Source organism: Leptonychotes weddellii, chromosome 5, assembly GCF_054177405.1.
Source record: "Leptonychotes weddellii isolate Sample4059 chromosome 5, ASM5417740v2, whole genome shotgun sequence".
In the NCBI taxonomy this organism is placed as follows: Eukaryota; Metazoa; Chordata; class Mammalia; order Carnivora; family Phocidae; genus Leptonychotes; species Leptonychotes weddellii.
The window spans coordinates 123,513,245-123,539,805 of NC_138373.1; the positions used below are offsets into that span (position 1 = coordinate 123,513,245).

Below are 26,561 nucleotides of genomic sequence, written 5' to 3' on the forward strand. Positions count from 1 at the left end.
TTTTTCAAGTTCAGTCTTTGAGAAGATTGTGCCAAAGGGTAAGGGCCTAAAAGGCCTAGAGATTTTTTAAAGAACATATCTTCTGAAATAGAGTGTGGTTTTTAAAACTATTTCTTGAAAGAGAAAAATGGCAGGCTTTCAATTTATTTTCCCTATGTGTAAAAACAAAAAAGATCTATAGGAAGTTGTATTTAATAAGAGGATTCCTTCATGCCTAGGTAAGAGTGAGGTCTATTTAGTTTACTGAATTTCACTGGGACTTGAGTGCTGTGAATAATCCTTAGTCCAGTACTGAAAGAGTCATAAAAAGTTCAGTCTTGGCTGTCACTGAGCAATTAAGCATGATGGGCAAAACTAATTGTTTTACTCATTTCATTAGGTTTAAATGTTAGGGCCCTCCTTTTATAAGCACATCTTGCATAGTTACTGCTTTGGACCTTTATTCAAGATCGGACTACTACTGGGAAAGACAATATTTTTCTCATAATTTCTCCTTTTAATGATTAAATTTGCTAATTACACTCTGTAAATGAAGGAATCACTATTATTGTTTAAATTTACTGCTTTTGGCGAATGGATGAGAAGTGAGAAAGGTGAAATATTTTGGAAAAAAGCACATAAAAGAAATGTGTTAACACTTAGTGTCCCTCCTCCTTGGCCCGATGCCACTGCTTGTTAGGGGGACATGCTCTGACTTAAACCATTGGGGTTGAAGTCTCTGTATAACATCCAAAGATGCAGCATGATTATAATATTTTAAATATATGCAAAAACAGTATTTGGATAAAACTGCCTTCATGCAGCCTGAGAAAGACTCAAGAAGAAAAGGAGCATGGGTTAAGGGAAAACAAATGGCCAATTCGTATGTAACCAGAGTCCAATAGTACTTTTTTGGATAATAAAAATGTTCTATGGCTGTGCTGTCTAATACAGTAACCTCTGGCCACATGTGGCTATTGAGGATTTGCAGTATGTCAGGTGTCACAGAGGAACTGAATTTTTAAGTTTCATTAATTTAAATTTAAATAGGCACATGTGCCTAGTAGCTACTATATTGGATATTGCAGGTTTATAGGGAACAGAGGGGGTACATTTTAAAAATTGTAGATAGGCTCAGTCGGTTAAGCATCCGACTCTTGATTTAGGCTCAGGTCATGATCTCAGGGTTGTGAAATCGAGCCCCACATTGGGCTCCATGCTGGGCATGGAGCCTGCTTAAGATTTTCTCTCTCCCTCTCCTTTGGCCCCTCCCCCTCTTAAATAAATAAATAAATAAATAAATAAATAAATAAATAAATAATTGTAAATAAATAAGAAGAGATGTCAATCAGAAAGCATAAATGAGGAATACTGTAGTAGCCATATGGTACGAAATGTGAACAGAGATGAAAGTAAAGTGACTAATATACACATACGTATATGCCCAAATTTAGAAATGAAATACACCCTTGTGTTATGTGTGAGAAGAATGGATTAGGTGGTCAAACCACGTGAGAAGGTGATATTATTAGGATATTAGGGAATTCAAATAGTTGTACAGAAAATGATGGAAATTATATTCTTGAATTAATAAATAACCTAGAGTTAAACAATTCAAATAAATGCATATTTGGTGGACTGATAGAAAAATCAGAGATGATGAGGAGTCATTCTGACTTCCGTGCCCCATTGTCATGCACTGAGATTCCACTGGCAATGAGAAAATATCTGTAAAAGTGCTTTTCAAACCATGAAGTAAAAAGGCAATTTATTATTATTTTTCACGCCTTCTTAAGGACTGTGGATCAAGATTCAGTTGATTTGGATTGTTGCTTAACTCTATCAGCAGCTATTGTGTGACATCAGGCAAATTGCTAAGTTTCTTTGGACTATACCTGTAAAATAAAATTGGAAAACAACAGCCAGATCTATCCCATCTGTCCCATGGATTTTGTGTAAATTATTAGAGAAGACCAGGAATGTTGTATACCATAAATTACAAAAATTATGGTGTACTACATGGTTCTAGAGGCACTGTTTATATCATGGTCTATGTGAATTACATCTTTTGAAGTTATGCAGTATACAACTAACACAGCTGTGCATGGCATTCCTTCATAAAATAATATAAGTGTCTAAGGGGAGAAAAAGTTCTTTTTTTTTTTTTTAAGAAAAATATTAGGCTTGGGATGCCTGCGTGGTTCAGTCAGTTAAGCATCTGCCTTGGGCTCAGTCATGATCCCAGGGTCCTGGGATTGAGTCCCACATCGGGCTCCTTGTTCAGCGGGGAGCCTGCTTCTCCCTCTGCCTGCGCTCCCCCTGCTTGTGCTCTCTCTCTCTGACAAATAAATAAAATCTTAAAAAAAAAAAAATTCTGAACTTAACATTCTGATTAAAAAAAAAGAATATTAGGCTCTATCTGCTCTTATTAGGCAAAATACTGTTCTTATGAACCATGAATATGAACCATGTTTACTCTAACATTATCATATATCCAGCTTATAGAATTATATATTTTGCTGTATGCATTTCACTTAAAGATATTAAAACAAACTAGTAAAGATGGCTTGTTGCAAAGAACATTTACCTATAAAATCACCAATCTAACAAATCTCATTGGAAGGATTCTTCCCCTATAGATCTTTTAAAACTTCTATCACTGATAGTTCAGTAAATTTTTCAAAAGTATCTTGTTATAAAGTTGAGTATGTTACCTTACAGAATTTCTGAGCAGAAAGATTCTGGGAATTTTCATATTGGTTGGAAATCACAGCCCTAATTTCATCAAGTTGTTACCTTTGGCAAACTTAGAGTTTGTGTGCTTGTGTTTAAATCCAAGTCAACACTGTGAAATCTGGAGCTTTTATCTAAAAATGCAAATTGCTAAATTCTTTTTAATGTAATCGGAATATCTAGCAACACTGAGATTAAATTCCTCCAGGTTTACCCTCCCTTGGCATCCACCCCTTTAGATGTCAGCCTGTGTTCTCAGGCTGGTTCCTGCCTCCACCACTTCTTCGTTTCTTCCTCGGTTTGGGTTCTCAGTTATTATTGTGCTGTTGCTTTTCTCATAGGAAAGACCTACCCCTTATTACCCATATCTCTATGAAAAGTGGGGAAAATAAATGATAGTTGAGGAAGGCTGTGTGATTTTTTTTTTTAAATTCTCGAGGCTTTTTTTTTTATTCTTTATATTCCTGGCCCTTTGATCCTTGCAATAAATAGGTTCTTTCTGACTGATTGTATATTAAAAACTTTATCGAATCTGTTTTGTACTTGGAATCTAATTTATATTGACTTAATAAGAGCAGAGGCCATGTTTGGTTCATTAGCATATTTCCTAACACACAGCTAATACTGAAGGAAATTTTTTTTTAGTAAGCTTGAATGGGCGAATGAATGGCCAATTAATGGTTTATGGAATAAAGAATCGTCGTATATATTTTTATTTAGGCAAAATGTTTTATACTGTCTACCATCCTTCAGGACATTGGGCTTGGTTCAAAACCATCATTTAAAAATGGCAAGTAATCACATTCCTTCATTATTAATCCCAAGCCTAAATTGCTGAAAGAAATATAATATTAATATTCTGCCTCACTGTTTCAACTTGATGATAACACCTTACCTAGTATTAATAGCCACGGGGTATGAAATAAGGCAAAGATTAAAGAAAAAGATCATTCTGAATAAACAGTGACAAGAAAAGTCATTATATACAATACCTATAGAATTAATATGTAATGATAATGCTTCTCATTAGTATATATAACATATTCAAGGCTTTTCTTATGAGAAAATATGATGGATATCTTTTTTACTTTTTTGTTAAATAAAATACATTGCTTTTTTTTAAACATACAAATTATTTATTATCAGTTTTATGTAATCCTAGTAGGCCTTGAATCAGGATTTGGGCAGAATATGGTGGCAATAAACATGCAAAGTTCTAGGGAAAACAGTCATAGTTAATTGTACCATATGTCTTAAGGCAAACAACTCCCAGCTTTTTTTTGCTTTAAGATGAAATTTCCATCTTAAAATTAGCTCCCTACTTCTGATTCACAAACTGTATCTAAAACCTTAAAATTATTAGAATTAAAAAATAAAATCTTCCCTTAAAAATTAAAGTTGAGATGTAAAATATTCAAGTTTTATGTTAGCATTTATTTTTAAAACACAGCTTTCTTATAAAACTATTAGGATTCTATTTAACCACACTATTATTTAAACACTATATTACTAACTATACATTATTTTTAAGAGTAGAGAAAATACAAGAAAGAGAACACTCAAGAAATGCTATGCATAAAAAATATCTTTATGTTTATTTTACTTTGTTTTATTTTATGTTTTCTGGAGAAAAAAAAGGGGGTAAAAAGTAGTTCAGGTACTTCTGCATCGGTTAACCAGGAAATATCCCCAAAGGAGAGAGAGGAAATAAGAGATTTTTTTTCTCTTTGAAATGGCTCAAAGCAATGGGCACATTTGTACTGTTCAACGATATTATTCATTCTCCAGCTTTTTCCAGAATAAGGGAGCTTCCCAAATGTAATGGTGCACATAACTCATTAGCTGGTGTTTTGCAGCCCAGCACAAAGAAGAAAAACAGAGCTAGGAATTTTCTGCAACTGAGTCCAAAACAGCCTGCAAGTTCCTACAGCAGTCCTCATTTCCATAACGTGTATGACCCAAAATGTCTGTCAGCCGCTTTTATCACCACCTTGACACTGGGCATTTTACTGTTTTGCTGACTTGCAGCTCAGTAAACTTAATGAATCATCATTAGGGACAATAAAAGAAGATAGAAAATAATAAACTGATTTTCTGTGGTTATCAGTAGAGGTCAATATGTTCCCTCCAGCTTTATTTGGCATTTTTTATGATCTGTAAATCGCAGAATAAAATTCTGACTCCTAAGTCTAGCTGAAGATCTCTCTAGTATCATGGAGTGCATTTTCTATAATATGTATGAAAAAAATCCAATGTTTCCTTTTTCCCTACAACTGTTTTTTTAGAGCATAATTTTATAACTACTTTTGTTTTTGTTGCTTATGGTCTGAATCTTAGAGTGACATCGTCTTTTAATTCCAACTTTGCTTTTAAGGCATATTATATATCCATGAATCAAATAACCTACATTTTCAATATATCATTTATGTATAAGGAAGTATTCATTTGCAATCATAAAGGTTCCTGTTATAATAATATAATAATATCATCATAATCATAATATATAAATACAATATAACTATCATAATCATTAATAATAATATTATAAAATAACTTGTATTTTACTATAATAATACGTATTTACTAGTCTTATGTTGGATCATAATATTTTAAAAATACAATATAATTATACAATGGAGTTATTCATTTATACTTGTGGAGAAAAATGACATTAGTTATTTATAGATAATTTTTTACTTTTTGTCTTTTACAGGCTGAAGAAAAAGCTCATTCAGAGGTAAAATTCGTGGCATTTTCATATTGGACTCGGTTTACATTTGTGATGAAATGAATGTTTCCACCACTAGAGGGCTCTGTGATACAGTAGCATAGTTCTCCAGGGCCGCTGATGGAAGCAATCCTCTAGTTGATAAGGCCTTGGGTATTTCCTCATAAAGAAAATGAAAGGAAGTTTTTAAAAACAAGCTCTCCCCTCATATTCTAGAATGGAGTTTTAGATCAACAACTAACAGATTGCCTGTAGTAGTAAGCACTCATTGAATCTGATGAATGAATGAATGTGTGGTCTTTCACATTTATTGTAGTCTCTTTTCCCCAACGCCTGTGAGACCAACTGCATAGGATTAATGAAACTGTTGAATCTTAGGCACCAGACCTCCACAACAGAAGCTACCAGCATCCCAGTGCATCTGTTTCATGCCAGGACTCTGATGCTCTAATCACCACTTTATGTCTACTGTGGTCTATTGTTCCAATCACATGCATTTCACAAATACACACTTGGTTGCAATCATGTACCAATCAGATTGCAACCTGGAGAGAATGTTCTTTTTATTTCCCTTTGTAAAAGAATTGTCCTATCCAAGGAGAGCAGGACTTTAATTAAGCCTTTATTCAAGGTGTGGTAATGACTGTTTGATTGTTTACACTGAGGCAAGCAGACCACAGAGAAATCAGTATCTTGGCAGTAGCCTTTGCAAAGGAACTCCTTGCCCTACTTTGCTTTTAAAGTAAAATTTGTGCTATGTTTAAGAATATCGAAATAATATTGATTATAGCAATTTGATCTTTATAATTGCTAGGCCAAAATGTGAATATGTTTAAAAAAAAAAAACCTAAACTATTTTATTTATATTGCATGGACAGGACAACGCTTCTAATTTGGTCATAATATGGCTACTGAGGTATACAAATGCTGCCTATTTGCCTGATTAGTACTTATCTGACTCCCCTTTGTATCATTCCTCCCCCTAATGGGTCTGGTTTTTAAAAAATAATTTACATTATTTTAAGGTTTCCTAGATTACATTGTAAAGGATCATGTAATAGAGACTTTAATTTGAGAAAGACTCTTTGGATTTGTATTGGCTTAAGATGAAATAGATGGTCTGTTTTCTGGGACTATCTGTGGTCATCATTTGAATGCAAGTCAAGTCCTATTTGGGAGCTAGTGTATCTCTTTTTAAAAAAAAAAAAAAAAACAGGAGTGAAATGGAATCACATTTGCTGAAAATTGCTAAGTGTCCACTGTCTCTGCTTCCAGCTTGAAGTTCACAACTTTTTTTTGAGTTTCTCAATGTTGACTACCATTTCTTTTCTTCAAAAGAGGGGGGGAAAAGACAATTAATGAACTGTGTCAAGAATGCTCTTTCAAACTGAGACAGTATTCTTAAAGCCCAACCACAATAGAAAACTTCTTTTTGCAGAAATGAGAAGAATTTGAGTAGAATGTTTGGCATTTAAGTAACTAAGATCCCTTGAGACCAGAAGTCTACTTGTAGACTTAGTCTCAGATGGTTATAGATGTTTTACCCTTACTAATCGGTGTTTACGTGTCTCAGGCACATGAGACATGCAGATTAAACTGCAGAAAGTGCTTATATTAACAATTTAAATGTGCTATGAAATACTCTCTCTTTCTGGTTCAATTTTATTACAGTGTGAACTTAGCTAAAGAGGAAGATATCTAGCATATTTATTTTGTTGGCGTATCTAATTATTTGAACAGTATTACTGATTTTCCCCCTTACTTTTAAACTATAGATAATCTATAAAGCATTTCTACTCTGAGCTAATAGTAACTCAATGAATAAAAGACATTATAATAAAGATTTGGGAAGGCTTCTCTGACTGTTAGCCATTGAAACTCCAGCTAATAAAATTATTTTCAAATATGGACTCAATATACATGGAATTAGAGCCAACTTTCAGTGACTACAGCTTCTGAGAAGTTGCCAAACTACAGAAAATTAAAATAAGCACACACCAAAAAAAAACTGAGTATTTTTTGCTAAAACTCCATGCTAAACGCCATGCTAGAACATTCAGTACTTTTTGCTAAAAGAAGACCTAGAAAAAATGTGTACATGTATATTTAATTTTTAAAAAGAAAAGATTTTACTGCCTGAGTTTTATTATCACAAGTTCCTTAAGCTAGAAGAATCAATAGAGAAAGTAAACTGATTCTTGAGTCAGGCAGATAGGGCAATGGAGAAAGCAAGCATCCTTTAATTTGCACATTTGAGTCCTAACCTTAAACAGAGTCACTTACCTCTCCTTACATGTGGCATTTGACTGTTACTATATAGCTAGGGCTCACTCACATTTCTTTGGTTTTTCAGGAATTGGTGCTGATACACTAATTAAGGGATTGCATGAGCGAAATATAATATTTGCTTTCTTGGATTAAATTCTTAGTTTTAAGTAAAAATACTAGCGTATTGAATTGATTTTTTTTAAATTACATTTAGCAAATCCACAAACTGCGGCGAGAGCTGGTTGCATCACAAGAAAAAGTTGCTACTCTCACATCTCAACTGTCAGCAAATGTAAGTCACTTTTGATTATTTTTTGATATATCAAAACAGATTTGTAGGTAGTAAATGTGATAATTTTGGTAACAGACATGCAAACTTTTAAGTGTCCAAAAAGAAACATTCTTCAGTCCCTCATATAAAGGTAAACTTTCCTGCACACTGAGTCATAAAATGTAAATCCTAATTGGTTGATTAAAAGAGCTTTTTGTTTCTTCTAAGACTGGAAACATTAGTAACAGTTTCAAGGGTTATTTCTTTTCTTATGTCTTCTTTTTATTACTCTCTATAGATTCTTTTTCAAGCCACAATATGGTTGGGGGTTGATAGTGATTAGATTTGGAAGATAAACAATTCTCTGCACCCTGCCTTCTTCAGCACGATTTACTGGCAGTTAAGCATCCAATTAATTCTAAAAAAAAAAATTAACTTAGGTCTAAACTTGGGTATCTGAGCTATATTGTGAATGAGAGATAGTTCTCTTAAAAACCTTGGTAGCCTCCTCACATAAGTTTGACCCACTGAGAGTGGCAAAAATGATGCCAATGGAGACCATCAATAATATTAACATTTACTGAATTTCTTTCAGTGTGCCAGGGAGTACTCCAAATAGATGCAGAATAATACAGGGTAACATGTGGCATTGTACCTCGTCCTAAGGAACAGTAGTGTTAGGAGAAGCAGTGAGGGGTAAGGAAGCTCCCGCTGTTTTGCCGTATGTCCTGCCACCTCCATTCAACGTTAATCTGCTCAGTCGGACCATGTAGCTTTGGGCCCCTCGTCTGCCTAACCAATCCCTGCTCTCCATTGAGGTTTTCTGTGTCCTGGACAAAGCATGACATAGGAGGAGAGAGCAGGTGTAGGCCCACGGGGTATGACTTGATTAAGAGAGATTTTAAGGATAAAAATTATTGTGTAATATAACTTCCACAACATGTAAGTAAGTCATTTCACTCACCGCGGATTCATTTTAGCACTCCATTTGAATGGATTTTATCTTCTCAACTTTGGGAGAATCAACTTCATTTGGGATTGCCTATATTTCTTCTTATAGATGTTGTTGGGGGATTGTTAAAAATAATAGCAGGTTTTAATGTAGTGTTCCATGATTCATTGTTTGCGTATAACTACATTAAAAACTAATGATGTAATATATGGTGATTAACATAACATAATAAAAAAATATATAAAAAATAATAGCAGGTTTTAGAGAATTTTTAGGCAATACTGGAAGAGAATGGAATTATTATTTTTTTTTAAAGATTTTATTTATTTATTTGAGACAGAGAGAATGAGAGAGAGCACATGAGAGGGGGGAGGGTCAGAGGGAGAAGCAGGCCCCCCGCCGAGCAGGGAGCCCGATGCGGGACTCGATCCAGGGACTCCAGGATCATGACCTGAGCCGAAGGCAGTCGCTTAACCAACTGAGCCACCCAGGCGCCCGAGAATGGAATTATTTAAGCTACAGTTTGTGTCTAAGAATAAGTCTTAAAGAAATAGTTCAGAAGCCGCTATAAATTTTATACTATAGGCTAGATGAATAATAGTATAAAACACTCTGTCTAGGTTCCTGACATATGTCCCAGAGGACATATGGCAATGTAAATGCCAAAACCACATTGGGTTGTGTTTATCTGCAAAGAGGAAGGCTCAGTGACAGACCCTATGCATTGGATTATCAAGATATTTGCAGATATCTTTAAGGACTTGTCGGGCTTTTATTTTATTGTGTAAATGTCTCTTGCATGGGTTTATAAATGCAGATATTAGGATAATAAACATCTGCTATACATTGTGGAATTTGGGCTTTTACTATTTTTTAAAACCATTACCATTTCAAAAGCATTCCATGCATGTGGTATTAAAAAGGAAAACTGAAACTAAAAAAAGTATGTAATAAAAAAATGTGTATTTGTTTTTCCCTCAGACACCCTTCCTAAATATGGTTGTTGGTTTGGGGCAGGGGGAGTGTAGTTGACACACAATGTGACATTGGTTTCAAGTGTGCAGCTTAGTGATTTGACAAATTTATACATTATGCTACATTCACTACAGGAGTTGCTATCCTCTGTCCCATTACCTCACTGTTACAGTATCACTGACTCTATTCCTTATGCTCTGTTTTTTATTCCTGTGACTTACTCATTCCATAACCGGAGGCCTGTGTCTCCCTCTTCCCTTCACCTCTTTGCCCAGCCCCCCAACCCCTTCCCCTCTGGCCCCCATCAACTTGTTCTCTGTATTTATAGTTCCGGTTCTGCTTTTTGCTTGTTCATTTTTTTCAGATTTCATTTATGAGTAGAATCATATGCCATTTGTCTTTCTCTTTTCTCTCATTTGTATTTCACTTAGCATAATACCTCAAGGTCCATCTATGTTGTCTCAAAAGGCACAATCTCATCCTTTTTTATGGCTGTGTAGTGTTCGATTGCTGGTTTCCTATATTTCCTTTCAACATTGATCTTTTTTATAGCCATGAATACATATAGGCACGTACACACTTGCAAAGGCTTGTACACACACACACACACACACCCACAGAGGAGCAACCAGATTTTAACATAAGGGAGCAGTCCTGAAATTTGACTCTGTGCCATTGTTTGGAAAGGGAGCAAAATTTTTTTAAAGGTGTCAGTCATTGGCTCTCTACCACTTCTGCTCCAATCATGCATGCCACACTGACTTTCACTGATGTGTTTTCATGACTTTGGCTCATGTATTCTCAGCGGAGTGTTGATATGACCACCAGAAGTTGAAAATTGGTTTTTGTGGTGAGAAAACTTACTCTATTTATGCATAAAGCACAGTTATACATAGAATATATAAGCAGGTATCCAGTGTATCTATGGTATTAAGACGTCATGGAGGAAGGGGGCTATGAGGAAAAAAGCATCTATAATGTCTCCTCAAGGAACAATAATGAAAAATGGAATGAATACAGAATTAGAGGAACTAATGTCAAATAGATGATTTTGCTTAAAAAGTGCTGATCTTAGAGAAAATGCCCAAATGTCTCCAGCTTCCCCTAGCCACATCTTTGTTATCCTTAGTAGTGTTTTCTGCACAAGGACGGGAGCCTAAATTATATCCTATTTTGCATGCTTTTTTTTTTCCTTCATAATGCATTTTATAAATCTGAAATCACCTAAGAGCCATACAAAAAATTGTACATAGCAACTTTATTTTTAAAACATTGCAAACAACCAAATATCCCTTCATAGGTCATTGGATAAAACAAACTATGGTGTTATACGCAAACAATGAATCATGGAACACTACATCAAAAACTAATGATGCAATGTATGGTGATTAACATAACATAAAAAAAAAAGAAAAAGAAAAAAAAACGAACTATGGTAGATCTCTATCATGGATTACTACTCAGCAGTCTTGTATATCTATGTCAATTTGTATTTTTAAACATATAATCTCCTTTATACATTTAGAAATTTGAATTACTCATAAGTTACCTATTAACTGCAAATCATCTTGAACTTACTGTCTTTAGCATTTGGTTTATAATGTCACTTTAAATCCCATAGAGCATAATGAGTCATCAAAGGATTTTTTAGTTAATATTTTATTTTTTCTTAGTTCTAAAAAGTACTGCATTTAAATTTCATTCAGAGAATACATTCAGATATTCAAATTAACAAATTCAGATGCTTGTTAATATCTGTTGATGTGTGTAATATATACATATATTGTAATATACATGTACAGAAATTAAATTAATCATAAGACTGAATAAAATTATATCTGTACAGAACTCTTTTTTTTTTAAATATTTTATTTATTTGGCAGAGAGAGAGAGAGAGCACAAGCAGGGGGAGTGGGAGAGGGAGAAGCAGGCCCCCCGCTGAGCAGGGAGCCCCATGCAGGCCTCGATCCCAGGACCCTGGAATCATGACTTGAGCTGAACGCAGCCGCTTAACTGACTGAGCCACCCAGGCGCCCCTGTACAGAACTCTTTAATATAAGTCAAAAATTATTTTTAATCTTGTAATCCTATTTGGAAGTAGAGATGAACCTTGTATTTTTTTAGTTTCTTTAGACCAAAAGTAAACTTTCTACCTTTTAGTTAAATAAGATCACTACAATGAGCATTGTTGTATAGAAGTGAAGTAGTAAAAGAGCCATGATTTTTATAAGGTTGAATTACAGTGGGTTTGGCTCTGTAGAAAATATCATTAACTGTTGTTTTTTTATTTAATGATCATTTAAGTGTCTAGATATTCATTTTTTACTCAATATTTTAATAATTCTATCAGGACTAAAATGATTTTCCTTAATTTGGTTTTTTGTTTGTTTGTTTTTTGTAATTGATCTGTCAATTGATCTGTGTTTGGGCCTGGCATAATTATATTTGTAGAGAGTCCACACAGTAATCCATGTTTTAATTTTTAAATTTGAAACTTACCTGCTTCTCTATTAAAATGCTTTGTTCCCACTTTGTTAAAAGGGGCAGCATAGGGGCACCTGGGTGGCTCAGTCGGTTAAGCATCTGACTCTTGGTTTTGGCTCAGGTCTTGATCTCAGGGTTGTGAGATGGAGCCCCATGTTGGACTCTGCGCTCAGTGTGGAGTCTGCTTGAGATTCTCTCTTTCCCTCTCCCTCCACCCCTCCCCCTGCTTTCTCTCTCTCTCTCTCTCTAATAAATAAAAAGATCTTTAAAAAAAAAAAAAGGAACAGCAGTAAATTAGAAAGGTGCCCAACCAACTCACTCCTCATTTGACTGGCAGAGTAAAACCTCCATTCAGTAGAATGTGCGCTGAGTCTTCCCATCCACTTGTGAAGTTCTCTGATCAGAGCTGCAGAAAGCCCTGGAAGGACTCTCTGTAAAGCACTTTCTACTAGGATGTCTTTAGAAAAGAGAGAGGGGGGGCGCCTGGGTGGCTCAGTCAGTTGAGCGTCTGCCTTCAGCTCAGGTCATGATCCCAGGGTCCTGGGATCGAGCCCCACATCGGGCTCCCTGCTCTGCGGGAAGCCTGCTTCTCCCTCTCCCACTCCCCCTGCTTGTGTCCCCTCTCTCGTTGTGTCTCTCTCTGTCAAATAAATAAAATCTTAAAAAAAAAAAAGAAAAGAAAAGAGAGAGGGTATGTTGGCAGATACTGCTGTCTGACCTTCCCTGGACAAGTGCCCCACCTATGAACAGGAAGAAAAGAGGAGCCCCCCCGCAAGCAAGCATCTGCAAATGTATGGTCATATCATGCAGTCAGCCAGGTGCCCTCTGGCCTCTCACCCACACCTTCCTACAGCCAAGTCAGGTGGGGAGCATTCGTTTGTGTTCTAATATATTTTGTTTACGAACCTCAGCTCTTACATATTTAGAAATGGGTACTAAGACTAGTTATTATTTCCATTTTTCAAAGATATCACTGAATGAATATGTCACAAAGGGTACTTTTTTTTTTGCCTTTCAGCATATAGGTCTTTTAGCCAAAAATCTCTCGGATGTTATTTTGTTTAGGATTGTGTCCTATTTTTTTGCTCTATTTAATATTTTTATGTATTCTGGCAGTTACTGTTACTTTTCTGCATCTCCTTTCACAGAAAACAATTTTGCACATATTAACAATGACAAACACTGAAGGAACAATTTTATAATGTGTAAAAAATGTGAAACCCTATTTATGATAATTTCAGAATCATTTTCAGTTCGTCTATTGATTTTCAAATGTAAAGTCACATTTATATACATCTCCATATAAATCTATGTATTTTTTTTTTTTTTGGTTGGTGGACTGTCACTAAATTCTGGGTGAATGAATACAATGCAGGCATTTTTCATAATCTTTCATTTTACTGTTTAGCAGCACAATAATTCTGTTTATGTAAAGATTCAGATTATATTCAGATTATATTATAGGATTCCAAAACTAAAGACAATATGTACTAGAAATACCTTCCCTTAACTAATATCTAGCCATGTCTATTTTATTCCCTTGACAAACTTCACCTAACACAGGTCGGGGAGTATTCATTATCATACTGATACTATTTTATTGTGGTTTGAAAATTATGCATCTGCTAAGAGAAAAGTCAGAACCAAGTAAACCATGATCAGTAGTCCCCCTAAAAATCCACAATTTTAAAAAAGTCATCATTTATTAAGTTTCTCAGATAAGATCTATTGTCCTGTACTCAATTGGTTTTACTTTCCATTTTCTCTCTGTTGAGGTGACAAAGATCATCACTGGTAGGAATAGTTTCTGTTATTGGTTTCTTGGACTCCCTTTCCATTAATCCAATTGGTGAGAAATTTAACCTTGAATTACCTTCCAAATAACAAAGTTAATCTGATAACCTAAGCCAAGGCCACATAAATTTAAAGCAGTATTTCACTAACATACTTCTAACATTTTTCATGGAGAACAATGTGACTCAAAATGTTCTTTGGTAACCAGTTATACATTTTCTTATGAATAATTAATGAACAGCAATGTTCCAAAGCTTGAAAACTGACATTCTCATAGTGAACATTTTGTATTAACTAGTAGCTACAAAATACAGGCAGCATATTTATTCAGCAAGTTCACATTCCTACTTTCTTTGTCATATTTTAACTCCTGTTTAACTGAGAAAATATGCATAGAAGGTAAAGTAAAATTTTCGTCCAAGTTTATACATTCAAGTTTATATATCCGATAAGTAAGCCTTACTTATTGTTTAGGAGAATTAAAATTGCAATATTGAGTAGAATCTTATATTTCTTTTAGCAAATATTAACAGTGGTTTCCGGCCAGAATTTTCACTATTCTAAAAGAAAATGAGTAATTTTATTTTAGGATTTAGTAACCCATCATATAGTCATAGCAGGATTATTGTTAATAACCTAAACTGGAATCAGCACAAATGGTCAATCATGGGCAAACATATTATAAATCACATAGAGCAATGCATTCCTGCAAAATCTAACTCCTGTGACACCCACATGGGTGAATCTCAGAAACACAATGTTAAGAAAAAGAAAACAGTCACAAAAAAAAATTGTGCCATATGATTCCACTCTGATAGTTTAAAAAATAGACAAAGCTAAAACATAGTGTTTAGGGATGCAAGCTTAGTGGTATAACTATAAAGAAAAGCGAGAAAATAATTACCATAAATGTTACAATACTAGTGGTTATTCTGGGGGAAGGGAGAGGGGACAGTAATAGGAGAAAGGTAAGGGAGAACTTCTAGGATCTTCGATTGTCCTATTTCTTGACTTGGCTGGTGAGTGTATGAACGTTCACTACGTGAGAAACCAGTGAGCTATGCATTTTCATTTTGTTCACTTTTAGTATGGCTAATATGGTTTAATATGGTTTTGTTAACTTAAAATTTTTTTTACAATAAAAAAGGTTATGTATGAGAGAAAATGGAACATAACCTTGTGCTAATTTCTGATATATTAAGTCTGATGCAAGGATATTCCTTGTCGTCAAAAACATTTTAAATTACAAAATACTATTCCTTTTTTTTTTTAAAAGAGTGTTATTTATCCTATTAAATCTGCTAACTAACCTTGGAGTATAATTCTCAAGGTTGTGTGTGTGTGTGTGTGTGTGTGTGTGTGAGAAAGAGAGAGAGAGAGTTGGTGGGGGAGGGAGATAGAGGCAAGAGAGAGTGGAAAAAGAATAAAGATTTGTACTGGTGGACTGAAGATTAATAGAAGTATTCTCCACAAATTATCTTTATATTGTTGTGTTGGGAAAAAGAAGGGAGCACAAGATAAGCTCAGTACTAGGAACAGAGACACCTTTATATTGTGATACTATCAGAAGGGACTTGTACATTCTAGCTGTTACCAATAATGGAATAAACTTCTCGCTATTATCAGTAATGGAATAAATTTCCAGTGCCCTAATTCTTTGGATTCCTGCCATCCATCTCATAATAGTTACCTCGGCCTTTCAGCTCTGCTAGAGTTACAAGGTGATGTATTTTAATAAGTCCTTTTACTCCCTTCTCTCAAAAAATTAATCTTTGCCAAGGATTGCCAAATTCCCCCCACACACATAGTTTATTACAGATGTAGGTTGTAAAATGTCCTATCGTTGTATCTTTGGAAGGGCACAATAAAATTCCATCGGTTTAAGATAACACATCTGTGGTTCTCCTCAAGCAACTGATGAGAGATTGAAGCACCTCTCCATGCTTAATATTCGGTGGGTGAAGCTACTGGATAATGGCATGCCAACAGAAACTGGCCTATTCTAGAGCTGTAAGATTGTCAAATACTTCTTAATCATAAGAGTTAGGGTTTTATACTGTAATATGTATAATTCCCTGAGATTTAAAATAAAACCCGAAAGCCATGAAAACTTAAATAAAATATGACTGAATATTATTTCTAGCTGGTCTCCCTGCACTTCCTTAGTTGAAGGGAATAAAGTAGAAATAAAAGCCCTATTATTGAAAGGAGTTTGGAAAGTGAAGACAACTCTTTCTGATTCCATTCTTTGTATGCACAAAAAAAGGAAAGATAATGTGTTAGCTGTCAGCAGATGTCTGACACTTGAAGGAGAGTATCATTACAATGAAGGAGCTAACAATATCTCCAAAGGTCATCATGCAGGTATAAAAATGAGAAACATTTGTCCATTGACTATGGCAGTGACCTCCTCTTGAGCTTTAAGTCTAAAAACTTGGCAACTCAGAACTTTATTCAGTATTTTGGGTGTCAAATCCTCTGTGATATGCAAGTCAGAAGGTGTTATTATTTGCAAAATACCATCCCTTTTCAGAAGTTGAACTCACATTAAATGTCAAAAGACAGAAATGCTGAATTTAAACTGAAGTTTATTTTTATTATTTTTTTTAAATTTTATTTTATTATGTTATGAGAAATGACATAAACAAAGATTTACGTTAAAGGAGAGTCATCATTGAAAGCTAACCATGGTGGTCATAGTATTTAAAGAGTTAGAATACCTGAAATTAAGCATTTTATAAAATCAAGAGTTTTCATCCATCGATATAAGGTTCTGACATTTAAAATGTGTTCCTTCCATTTTGTTCACAGGCTCACCTCGTAGCAGCTTTTGAAAAGAGTTTAGGGAATATGACTGGCCGACTGCAAAGTCTAACCATGACAGCAGAACAGAAGGTATGTCCAAGAATTGCCATGGGGGCTTGAAATAAGACAGCAAGTTGCATAGGATGTTTAAACAATGCATGAGATGCAGCTCCTTCAACATAATGTGGCATACTAAATTGGAAAATGACAAGATAATACTTTTTCTTTTCAGATTTTAATTTCTAAAGACATATGATTCAGATTAATCCATAGTAGGACACACACACACACACACACACACACACATACACACACACACAAAAGAAGTTCTATCCAGGCAGTCTATTATTTTACTCGTGGTTGGACCTATTAAAAGAATACCAAATGTTAAGGAAGAGAAGCAGTTGTATAGGAGAAGAGTTAGAATATTCTAGGAACAACTTGTTATGCAGTTGACAAGAATTGCACTCTGACAAGAATTCTCACAAATGCATGGTCTGTAAGCCCAGATATAGACCATGGCTGTGAGCGGAGATACCCATGGAGAAAGTCTGGAGGAGATGCGAGGACTTTACAAAGCAAGGGGCTCACATTACAGCATCTGTGGGACAAGAGACTGAAACACTGATCCTGAGCTGAAGTTTAGAAATACAGAATGCTAAGTGAAGATTTGTGTCCTTTTGGAGTAATGGGGATTAGTTGGCATCTGGGGATGCTGTCTTTGAAAAGTCAAGTTAATTCATATCACAAACTTTAAAATAAACCTGAAAGGTTTTATGGAGGGGGAGAAGGAATTCTAAAAAGAAAGAAACAGAATTTAGTTCATGAGGCAAACATATCCAAAAGGTGCGTGTTGCCGAGAAAGAATCTGGACACTTTCCGTGGGATGACCAGTAACTTACCTCTCTGCCATTATTTTGGTGACCCAAACCTGAGTCCTTGGATGGGTGTTAGAGACAGATGAAGTCTCTAAAACTGTATGGAAACATTTGTAAAAACTGCATATGTGCATAATATGAGCAGATATCCACAGTTTTCATCTAATTTCCAAAGAGATCCAAAATCTAAAAAGCTTTGGATATTTTCAGAATCAGTGCCTATATCTGTCCTGAGAGATGGCTTCAGTTTTGTCTTCAATTCTGTAAAGTATGTCATTAGCTTTACAGAACTAGCATATGTTACCATTTGGTCAGTTTACCATTTTTTAAATTAAAAAAAAAAAAAACCTGAATGAACAGACCAATTAAACTCAAGAGAAAATCAAATATTCCTGTAATAGCCTGGTGTAATTAGCAAACTGTATTTTATTTGCTCTTATCTTTCATTCTCCTATTTCAAAGATTTCCCCTGCTTATGAAAGAGAACACTATCCATCTCTGTCAAACCTGTTCTGAAAGGGAAGATGACAAACACCTTTTGAGCACAGGAATTTTATCTTCATCTTTTTTTAAGGGGGAGAGAGGCAGTCCAGTTTACCACTTCACTATGTAACCTAAGAGCTCAGCAAACAGGATGACGAGGTCTTTTAGGACAGCCAAGTGGGAAAGAATATGAATGTTGGAGCCCGGGAAGCTTGAGTATGAATCTCGGGGGACCTCTTAAGAGCTGTGGAATCTTCTTTTGCTGACCCTCACATTCATCATTTTAAAAGTCAGGTTTATAATAACTACCTTGTAGAATCACTCTGAGGAATAAGGAAGATGCAATATGAGGCCACATACAGTGGATAGTCAAAAAAATTGTTACCTTTCTTTACATTTCTCTCCTTTTTTCCCTTAAAAAATATAGGATAAACCAAATTCATCATTGGCCATGTGCCAGGCATATTGCTAGAAATCATGGTTAGTACTTAAGTCTCACTATCTTTAAGAAATCAAAATTAATGTTTTTTACCATCCCATATTCACTTCTTTTATATTTATAAATAAAACTTCTCATAGAAATTGGAAACTATGCATTTGTTAATTTATAATGCCTATGAATAATGCCTGAATGTTTTTAAATACATCTGCATAATACACAGAATTTTATAATTGTGTACACATTAACCATAAAGGAACATTGCCAAAATTATAAAATTTTCTCAGAAGATATGATGTCTGAAATTGCCTTGCCATTTTTAAACTGAAAATAAAGTGATTGCTTGTCTCATTGCAAGCCATATGCACAAACAATGTTACTAAGTAGTTTATTTTATTAATCTGAGATTTATAACTTGCATATTTCCAAGGTGGCTTTGGGAATCATAAAACTAATTGCAATATGATATGGCACAATTCAATAACAGAATCTAGTGAAAACAAGTAGAGGAATGTATATAATAAGATGCCTGAGCCTATGTAATTTCTACCACAAAGCACTGAATGGAATTGAATGTCAAGGAAGCTAAGGCACAAAGGGAGATTGCTTGGCATGTCTAGTTCTCATTTTCTGACCAGAAGAGCATAATTTAGATCGGAGAGACAAACTTTTTGGCACTGAATTCAAGGACAAATTTATTGTAACATTTCTTAAATTGGGGTCATGGAAAAACAAAAGACAAAATCGCTGTTCAAATAGACATTTCTCTAAAAGCTGAGGGCATAACATTTAATCATATTTCAGTGAAGTCATTTCTTCAGGGAGCTGAGATAAAAGGGTGTATTGCTCTCTGGTGATCCAACAATCCTGGGAAAAAGATTAGTGCATATAGAGCAGAGGTTTTGAAACTGTTCTTGGAGTTCCAAGGCTCATTTGTCCATTTAATCATTCACCAAAGTTATATTGAATTTCTACTGTGTACAAGAGACTGCCCTAGCTACTGAGACTTCAGCAGTGAAATTATATATATATATATATGTATATATATATATAATTCTATATACTACATATAATATATGTATGCATTATTTATATATACACGCATGCTGTTTATATCCTAGTTTATAACTGGTTATAATATAAAATAGAGTTTATATTACAGTAAGTGACGGATTATGATAAAAATACAGGATTTCCGGTGAAGATAAGCACCACTGAAAATGTTAGGAGTGAGGATGTTGGGAGGCAAGGTGGGATGCTAACACATGAAGCAACAAAAGCCAAGGTGGTTTCATGTTCTTGGCTACATACTTAAGAAATGTAAATGAAACTAGGACTCAAATCCAAGTCTTTGGGCTTCTTCTAGCTTCAAAGTATGATTTTCAACAATCATATGGCATTAATAGTCTGAAAACTATATCAAAATATTAGTTTGATTTATAGACCAAGTCCATTTCCTTGAATAGTGTCTTAAAATATTACCTTGTTCCCAGATGCCATATCTAGAATCCTGGTTGTCTTGCCAGAACACTGCTTTTATACCCTTATAGCCTGGTGAGAAAGAAAGATGTATATGAATCACTCAGGAGGCAGAAAATTTGGGGTGCCATTGGAAATATAATAGTATAGTGTCCTGAGTGTACTCACAGGGGACCCCTGCATCTTCACTTAGGTTCCAGAGTAGGGGTGTCACGGGGGAGCCCCTTTGGGCTCTAGGAGGAAGATTAATTCCAGGAAAATGGGGGACTACGTGTCGTAGAAGAAAGGGCACCATGAGCGTGAAGAGCAAGGAGGGAAATTAAGGGAGACATTAAGGGAAAAAGAAGGAATGTGAAGAGAAATGTGGAACTAAGCCTAGAAAGATGTCTAAGGAATCTGATCCTTGAAAAACAAGGAGCCGTTCCAAAGCTTTTGACTCTAGACCAACATGATAAAAGTTAGTTAATGAAGATCAATCCAGCAGCATTTCCTGATCGTTTAACAGCATCCTCAGTATCCACTGGAATGCTACATGTTACATAATAGTAAGTCTATAGGTAGGAAAAATTAAGATAATTGTCATGAATGCTTGTTGGCTGGAGAGTGAAATTGTCTCTAGGTATTGCCCTATACCTAACCTAAGGCATTACAGATTGTGACAGTGACAGAGTCTGATCAAGAATTTTACCTGGATTTATGGTCCTTGTCCCTTTATTAGCACTTCTCCACCAAGATTCTTTGAGAGAATTAAGACTTAATTAGTGAGTAAATTTTTACTCACTAAAAATTTATCATTAGAGTCAGAAAATACGTGTACTAGGCTTTTAGAGCATAGGATAATTTGAATCCATGTTATTCATGGAATCAAGTTACTTGCACTACTGGGATTAGGGGAACTTAGTGCATTTTGTTAGAATCAGGGCTGGTTGGGTTCTTTCAGCAGAAAAATTTACAAGATTTCAAGGCACACACATAATCGTGGGGAGTAGGACATGTTCAAATTAACAACAGCTAGACAGTGTAAGTTTAACTGAGTGTCAGTGTAAGGAAGCAAAAGCAGGTTTAGTGCAAATTTTTAAGAGTCTTGCCTAGAAGGTCAAGTTGGTTGATGAGATTTATTGCCAAGCTTGTACGATTTTTAGCAAGGCCTGTGTCCAGGAGAAATTTGGAAAGAGGTCAGATGCAGTTAGGAAATTAGGTTGGAAAGGATACCAAGCAGGGCTAGTATTATGACAAAGTATTTGATCATCTCATTTTGAAGCATTCCAAGTCTGACCTTGATAACTTGTTTAGCTTCGGAGACATGTACAAAGCAGTTAGAAAAGATATTGACTCTATCCAGCTTCTTTTAATGAGAAACTCTCATGGAAAACTGGAATCTTACATGATCAGCAGGTGTTTGGGGCATCATTATCTTGAATAGCTTACTATAGGTGAATGCAGTTTTAGTTTGGTTCCCACTTTCAAAAAGTGAGAAAATATCAACTAAGTATGATCTGATCATCTAGTCCCAAGATACTGTACAGAATCGTCCTAGCCCCCATCTTCTGTTTGGTATATAATGAAGAGAATGGAAACTGGAAACTACTGAGTTAGAAGAGGCTTTCAATCCATATCTTGATGGCATATACATTTTCCAGGGTTTTTTCTGAAAGTTGAATAGTCTCAGAACTGAAGTATCTTCTATTTGGTCACCTTCAAAATAAAGAAACTAAATGAAAATATTTCAGAGTATCAAATGACTTTATATTTGGCTATTTCTAGAACTCGCTTCTAATTATATTTCTGATCCACACTCCCCACCATGGCCAAAGAAAAAGGAGGATTTCATAGTTGTACTTGGAAGCAGCATTGCAATTTCTAAGCATTATAGTCACCTTACAAAAATATAGCTTAAGGGATGCCTGGGTGGCACAGTCAGTTGAGAGTCTGACTCTTGGTTTTGGCTCAGGTCGTGATCTCAAGATCTTGATCTTGGGGTTGTGAGATCGAGCCCTGCCTCGGGCTTTGTGCTCCTCTTGGAGTCTGCTTGGGATTCTCTCTCCCTCTTTCTCTGCCCCTCCCATTTGGGCTCTCTCTCTCTAAAATAAATAAATAAATCTTTTTTTGAGAAAGAAAAATATAGTTTAAAAATAAATGTGAACCACCAACTGTAATTATGAAGGAGAAAAAAAGGAAGACTAGAAAAAAACTATTATAAAACAATTTCTATGTCTCAGCCAAGTTTTCATTTTAAAGTGCTTATATTAATCTTTATATACTTACTGCTGGAAAAGAGAGAAAGGGAAACCTGACTTTGTTGCCATCCAAAGGAAATGATTTCACTGATTTAGCCATATCCAGACTTTCTGTTTATAATGAATAATAAAGTCACTGGTGTTTTTATATGGCACCAAAGGTGATCAAACACCCTCTTGTTAAAACATACATAGAATTGAAGCTTTACATAATTCTTTGATGGGGAGAAACACCTGTTTAACATAGACCAGAACATTTGAACAAAATCATCCCAACATTTACTGAGATCATAAATCTCAGTGAAAAGACAAAGTCTACAACAACTAAATAAGCTGAATGCATTAAATGATCTGGAAGTACAGAGAAGGGTCCTTTTTTTCTGAAAGGAAAGCTAAGAGGTTTCAAGCATATGGAGGCATTTCACCAGCGCCTTTAATAGTGAGAAAAATACTTAAAGCAAAGGGAGAAATCATATGGGAAGACTCAGTGAAAGGGATAGTTCTAGTTTGAGTGATGCGGAAGGTGGATCTCATTAACTGAAATAAGAAAGAAGGAAGGGATTTTTGCAGATATGAAGAGATACCTAGTTCAGGTTTGGATGGATTATCAGTGTCAAATTTAACTATCTTTTTAATTAAAGACACTGGAATGTTTTATAGGCCCTTGCTTATAAAGTTTTTCTGAAGAACTACTAATATAATTTGGCTAAACTAATTTTTTCATACACATGATTTTCTCAATTTATGTAATGAATGTATTTGTTACCTAGTTATTCTTCCTTTGGGTCTATTGTGCCATACTGAATAACAACTAACCTGTTAATATCTGTTGTTTTTTTAAAAGATACTTAATTTTAGGGGCACCTGGGTGGCTCAGTTGATTGAGCGTCTGCCTTCAGCTCAGGTCATGATCCCCAGGGTCCTGGGATTGAGCCCCACATCGAGCTCCCTGCTCAGTGGGGAGTCTGCTTCTCCCGCTCCCTCTGCCCTTCCCCCCCAACTTGTGCCCTCTCTCTCAATAAATAATCTTTAAAAAAAAGACACTTAATCTTAGAAGTAATCATTCTTCTATCTCATATTAAATGCAGTTTTCTGAAAAAACAATATTCCCTGAGCATTCTACTTCTAATCTTTCTAAAAACAGTTTTGAGAAGAGACTTCTCTAGAAAAGATTAAAGTTTAGACATTGGAATAAGTCAGCTTACTCATAAAATTAAGCTGTATTTTTTAGACCTTTGTATGAGATCTCATTTCCATTTTTCTTCTTTCAACCTAAGGCCACATATTTCAGCAAATTTTTTAATCCACAGTATAAGCACTATTGATTTTAAAGTCAAGGATGAAAATCTGATTTTAATTAAAATTTAATGTGTATTCCAGTTTATATGTTGTAAAATTACTATTTAAATTATATGATTCATTAAGTATGCACTATAGAGCTCCTTTTGTAAATAGTTTTCTGGTAAAGGCAGAATGAATTTCAGTAAACATTTTATCTATTGGGAGATTTATTTTAAGTGAAAAATACATTAAATTTTGGAAAACTTATCTATTACTAATTGAGCAAGGGACAAAATTATAGACAGAACTTGGAGAGACTGAGAAATTATGATGAATTGGATCTGAATTTTGTATTATGGCAGTGGAAATTTTCCACAAACATGTTATTTTTCCTTCATGATAAATATATGCAAATTAAATTACAGTCAAATATTTGAAGATCCAGCTGTGAATCTAGGAGGTTGCTACAGATTGTTCATTATGAGATTCTTTGACTTATAAACTATTAGAAGTCTGTAAGAGGGTTTATTATTTTTTTTAAATATCTGTCATCTGTTAGATATATGTCAGATATCCAATGAAAATAGTTATAAAGTTGGTTATCATTTCAATTAGCATTGCCTGTTTTTTTGTTTTTTGGTTCTTTTGGGTTTTTTTTAAGTGTCTAAGGTTAGAATAGTCTCTGGACGTTCTTATATCTGAAGCTATTTCCTCCAAAGGTGATTGTCCTGATCTTACCTTTTTAATATATTCTGGGAGATGGAGAGTAGGAATAAACTATTTACTATGGAGTGAAGAACCTGAGCCTGATTCTTTGGATTGCTGCCAAAGATGATAGAGAAAATGATCAATGACAATTACATTCCCTAGGAATTCTCCCTCTAAGAGGCTGACAAGAATTCTAATTTTTAGAGTTGCCGACACTGCCGGGAATTCTGGATGCCCCTTGTTTTTGAGCTCCTGAGGGAAATACTGCCCATGCTGAAACAATACTCTACTTCTTTTTTGGAGAAGCACATATATCCTGTCTTCTTCATTCTTCCTCATAGTCATTTCTGATAAAAAAATTCACTTAGATAACTGTGAAAAATCATTTATATGTTCATTGGGACACATCTTAAAGTTACCGTGAGTTCAATAAGAAAATAGATGTTTCATAGCAATTTGATGTGTAAGCTACCTTTTTTTTTTGATAAATTAGTATTATTTAAGGACTGTAGATTGCATGTATTTCTATTCAATTAAAAAAAAAAAATTCCTGTGTTGCTTTGGCTTGGTAAAATTGGGTCTCCATACTAGGAAACTTATTGGATGAAAAGTATCAGAATCTAAGATGACCTTGATTTTCCCAGCAGAATTTAATAAGATGACCTGTAGTAGGAGTGAGGTAGGGATGAGTTCCTGCTTTTATACTTGAATATAAAGAATCGGTTCCCCAAGTGCAAAATAAAGGAGACAAAATATGCAGTCATTCATTCAATAAGAACTCAGGGTTTCTGGCTGGCAGTAAACGCGATGTGGGGCACCAGCTAACTCTGTGATCTAAACATGGTGGTATTAGTAAGTGTGGTATAAAATGCGCACCGTGATATCTTGCTTTATTTTGCACTGGTGAGCTTTAGGTGCCACCCTTTGAAAGGAATAAAGACTATTCAGATCCCATTAATAAGAGAATAACCGAGACATTTTTCTAAAATTCTCCTTTACGTTTAGGTAAATAAGAAGTTGTTAGATATGACTTGACAAGGTCAGGCAGGCATTCAAATCTCCCAGGACGTTCGCACTACATAAAATGAAACCCATGTGATTGTGAATTATGAACAAGGACATTTCACTTTTCTCTCTAGGTACTAAAACTTCTAAATTCTGTTTGTTTCGCAGGAGTCTGAACTGATAGAACTAAGAGAAACCATTGAAATGCTGAAGGCCCAGAACTCTGCTGCCCAGGCAGCTATTCAGGGAGCGCTGAATGGTCCAGACCACCCTCCCAAAGGTATATTGAGAACTATTGCCATTTTTCATCCAATATAATAAGTACCAATTTTATCTTATTTTTTAGAGAGAGGCTGCTTTTACTTGGTGGCACTACCTTTTATAATGGATAACTTGGCCTTAATGCAGTTAGAATCCCAGAATTTAAGAACAGTAGCTTTCCTTATCAATATTTTTTTAATTAACCTTAAGGAATTTTTTTCTATAGTCATACACACGTTTTTCTCCATTTGATTTGGTGAAAGTGGGGATGTTGGGGAGGTTACTTAATACATTCACATCTGACTTCAAGCAAAACACACCCTGTAAAGAGTATGAAAATCTAGATCTGTAAACAAAATAATCGATATGGTAAAATACCAAGTAGTAGGTATGGGGAAGAGCTCATTCTGGGTGGAGGCAGTAAAAAAGGTACACTTCTTACAGAAATGTTAAAAATAGTAAGAAAAAGGACTAAAAGTCTGCTTTTCATTATTACTATGCTTCATCGGTTCTAAACAATAATAAAATAATCTTATTTGCCACCACACCCTCCTTAGCTTCCCACTGAAGAAATGCTTTGTATTCATGTCATCTTTTTTTCTTTGCATAGGTTCTACTTATTCATGTCCTAACTCTTTTCAACAGCATTCAATATGCTCAACTCCTCACCAGTTAAAAAAAAAAAAAATGCTTTTCTAAATCCTGAATGCCCTATCATGTACTTTCCCATTTCCTGGTGAATCCTGGGAACATTTTATAGAATCTTTTTAATGTCTCCAGCAGCCAATCACACTTCGGACC

At 35.0% G+C, this 26,561-nt stretch overlaps 1 protein-coding gene across 10 annotated transcripts in view; it reads left to right on the forward strand.

The window, feature by feature from the left end:
* NAV3 (neuron navigator 3) overlaps positions 1 to 26,561 on the forward strand; it is a 773,874-nt gene that overhangs the window by 702,832 nt on the left and 44,481 nt on the right. For all 10 annotated transcript variants that reach the window (XM_081822104.1, XM_081822099.1, XM_081822101.1 and 7 more), the window contains 4 exons: positions 5,426 to 5,449; positions 7,923 to 8,000; positions 16,996 to 17,079; positions 25,668 to 25,779. In XM_081822104.1, the coding sequence (XP_081678230.1) occupies positions 5,426 to 5,449; positions 7,923 to 8,000; positions 16,996 to 17,079; positions 25,668 to 25,779 (298 nt within the window). The remainder of the gene's footprint in view (positions 1 to 5,425; positions 5,450 to 7,922; positions 8,001 to 16,995; positions 17,080 to 25,667; positions 25,780 to 26,561) is intronic.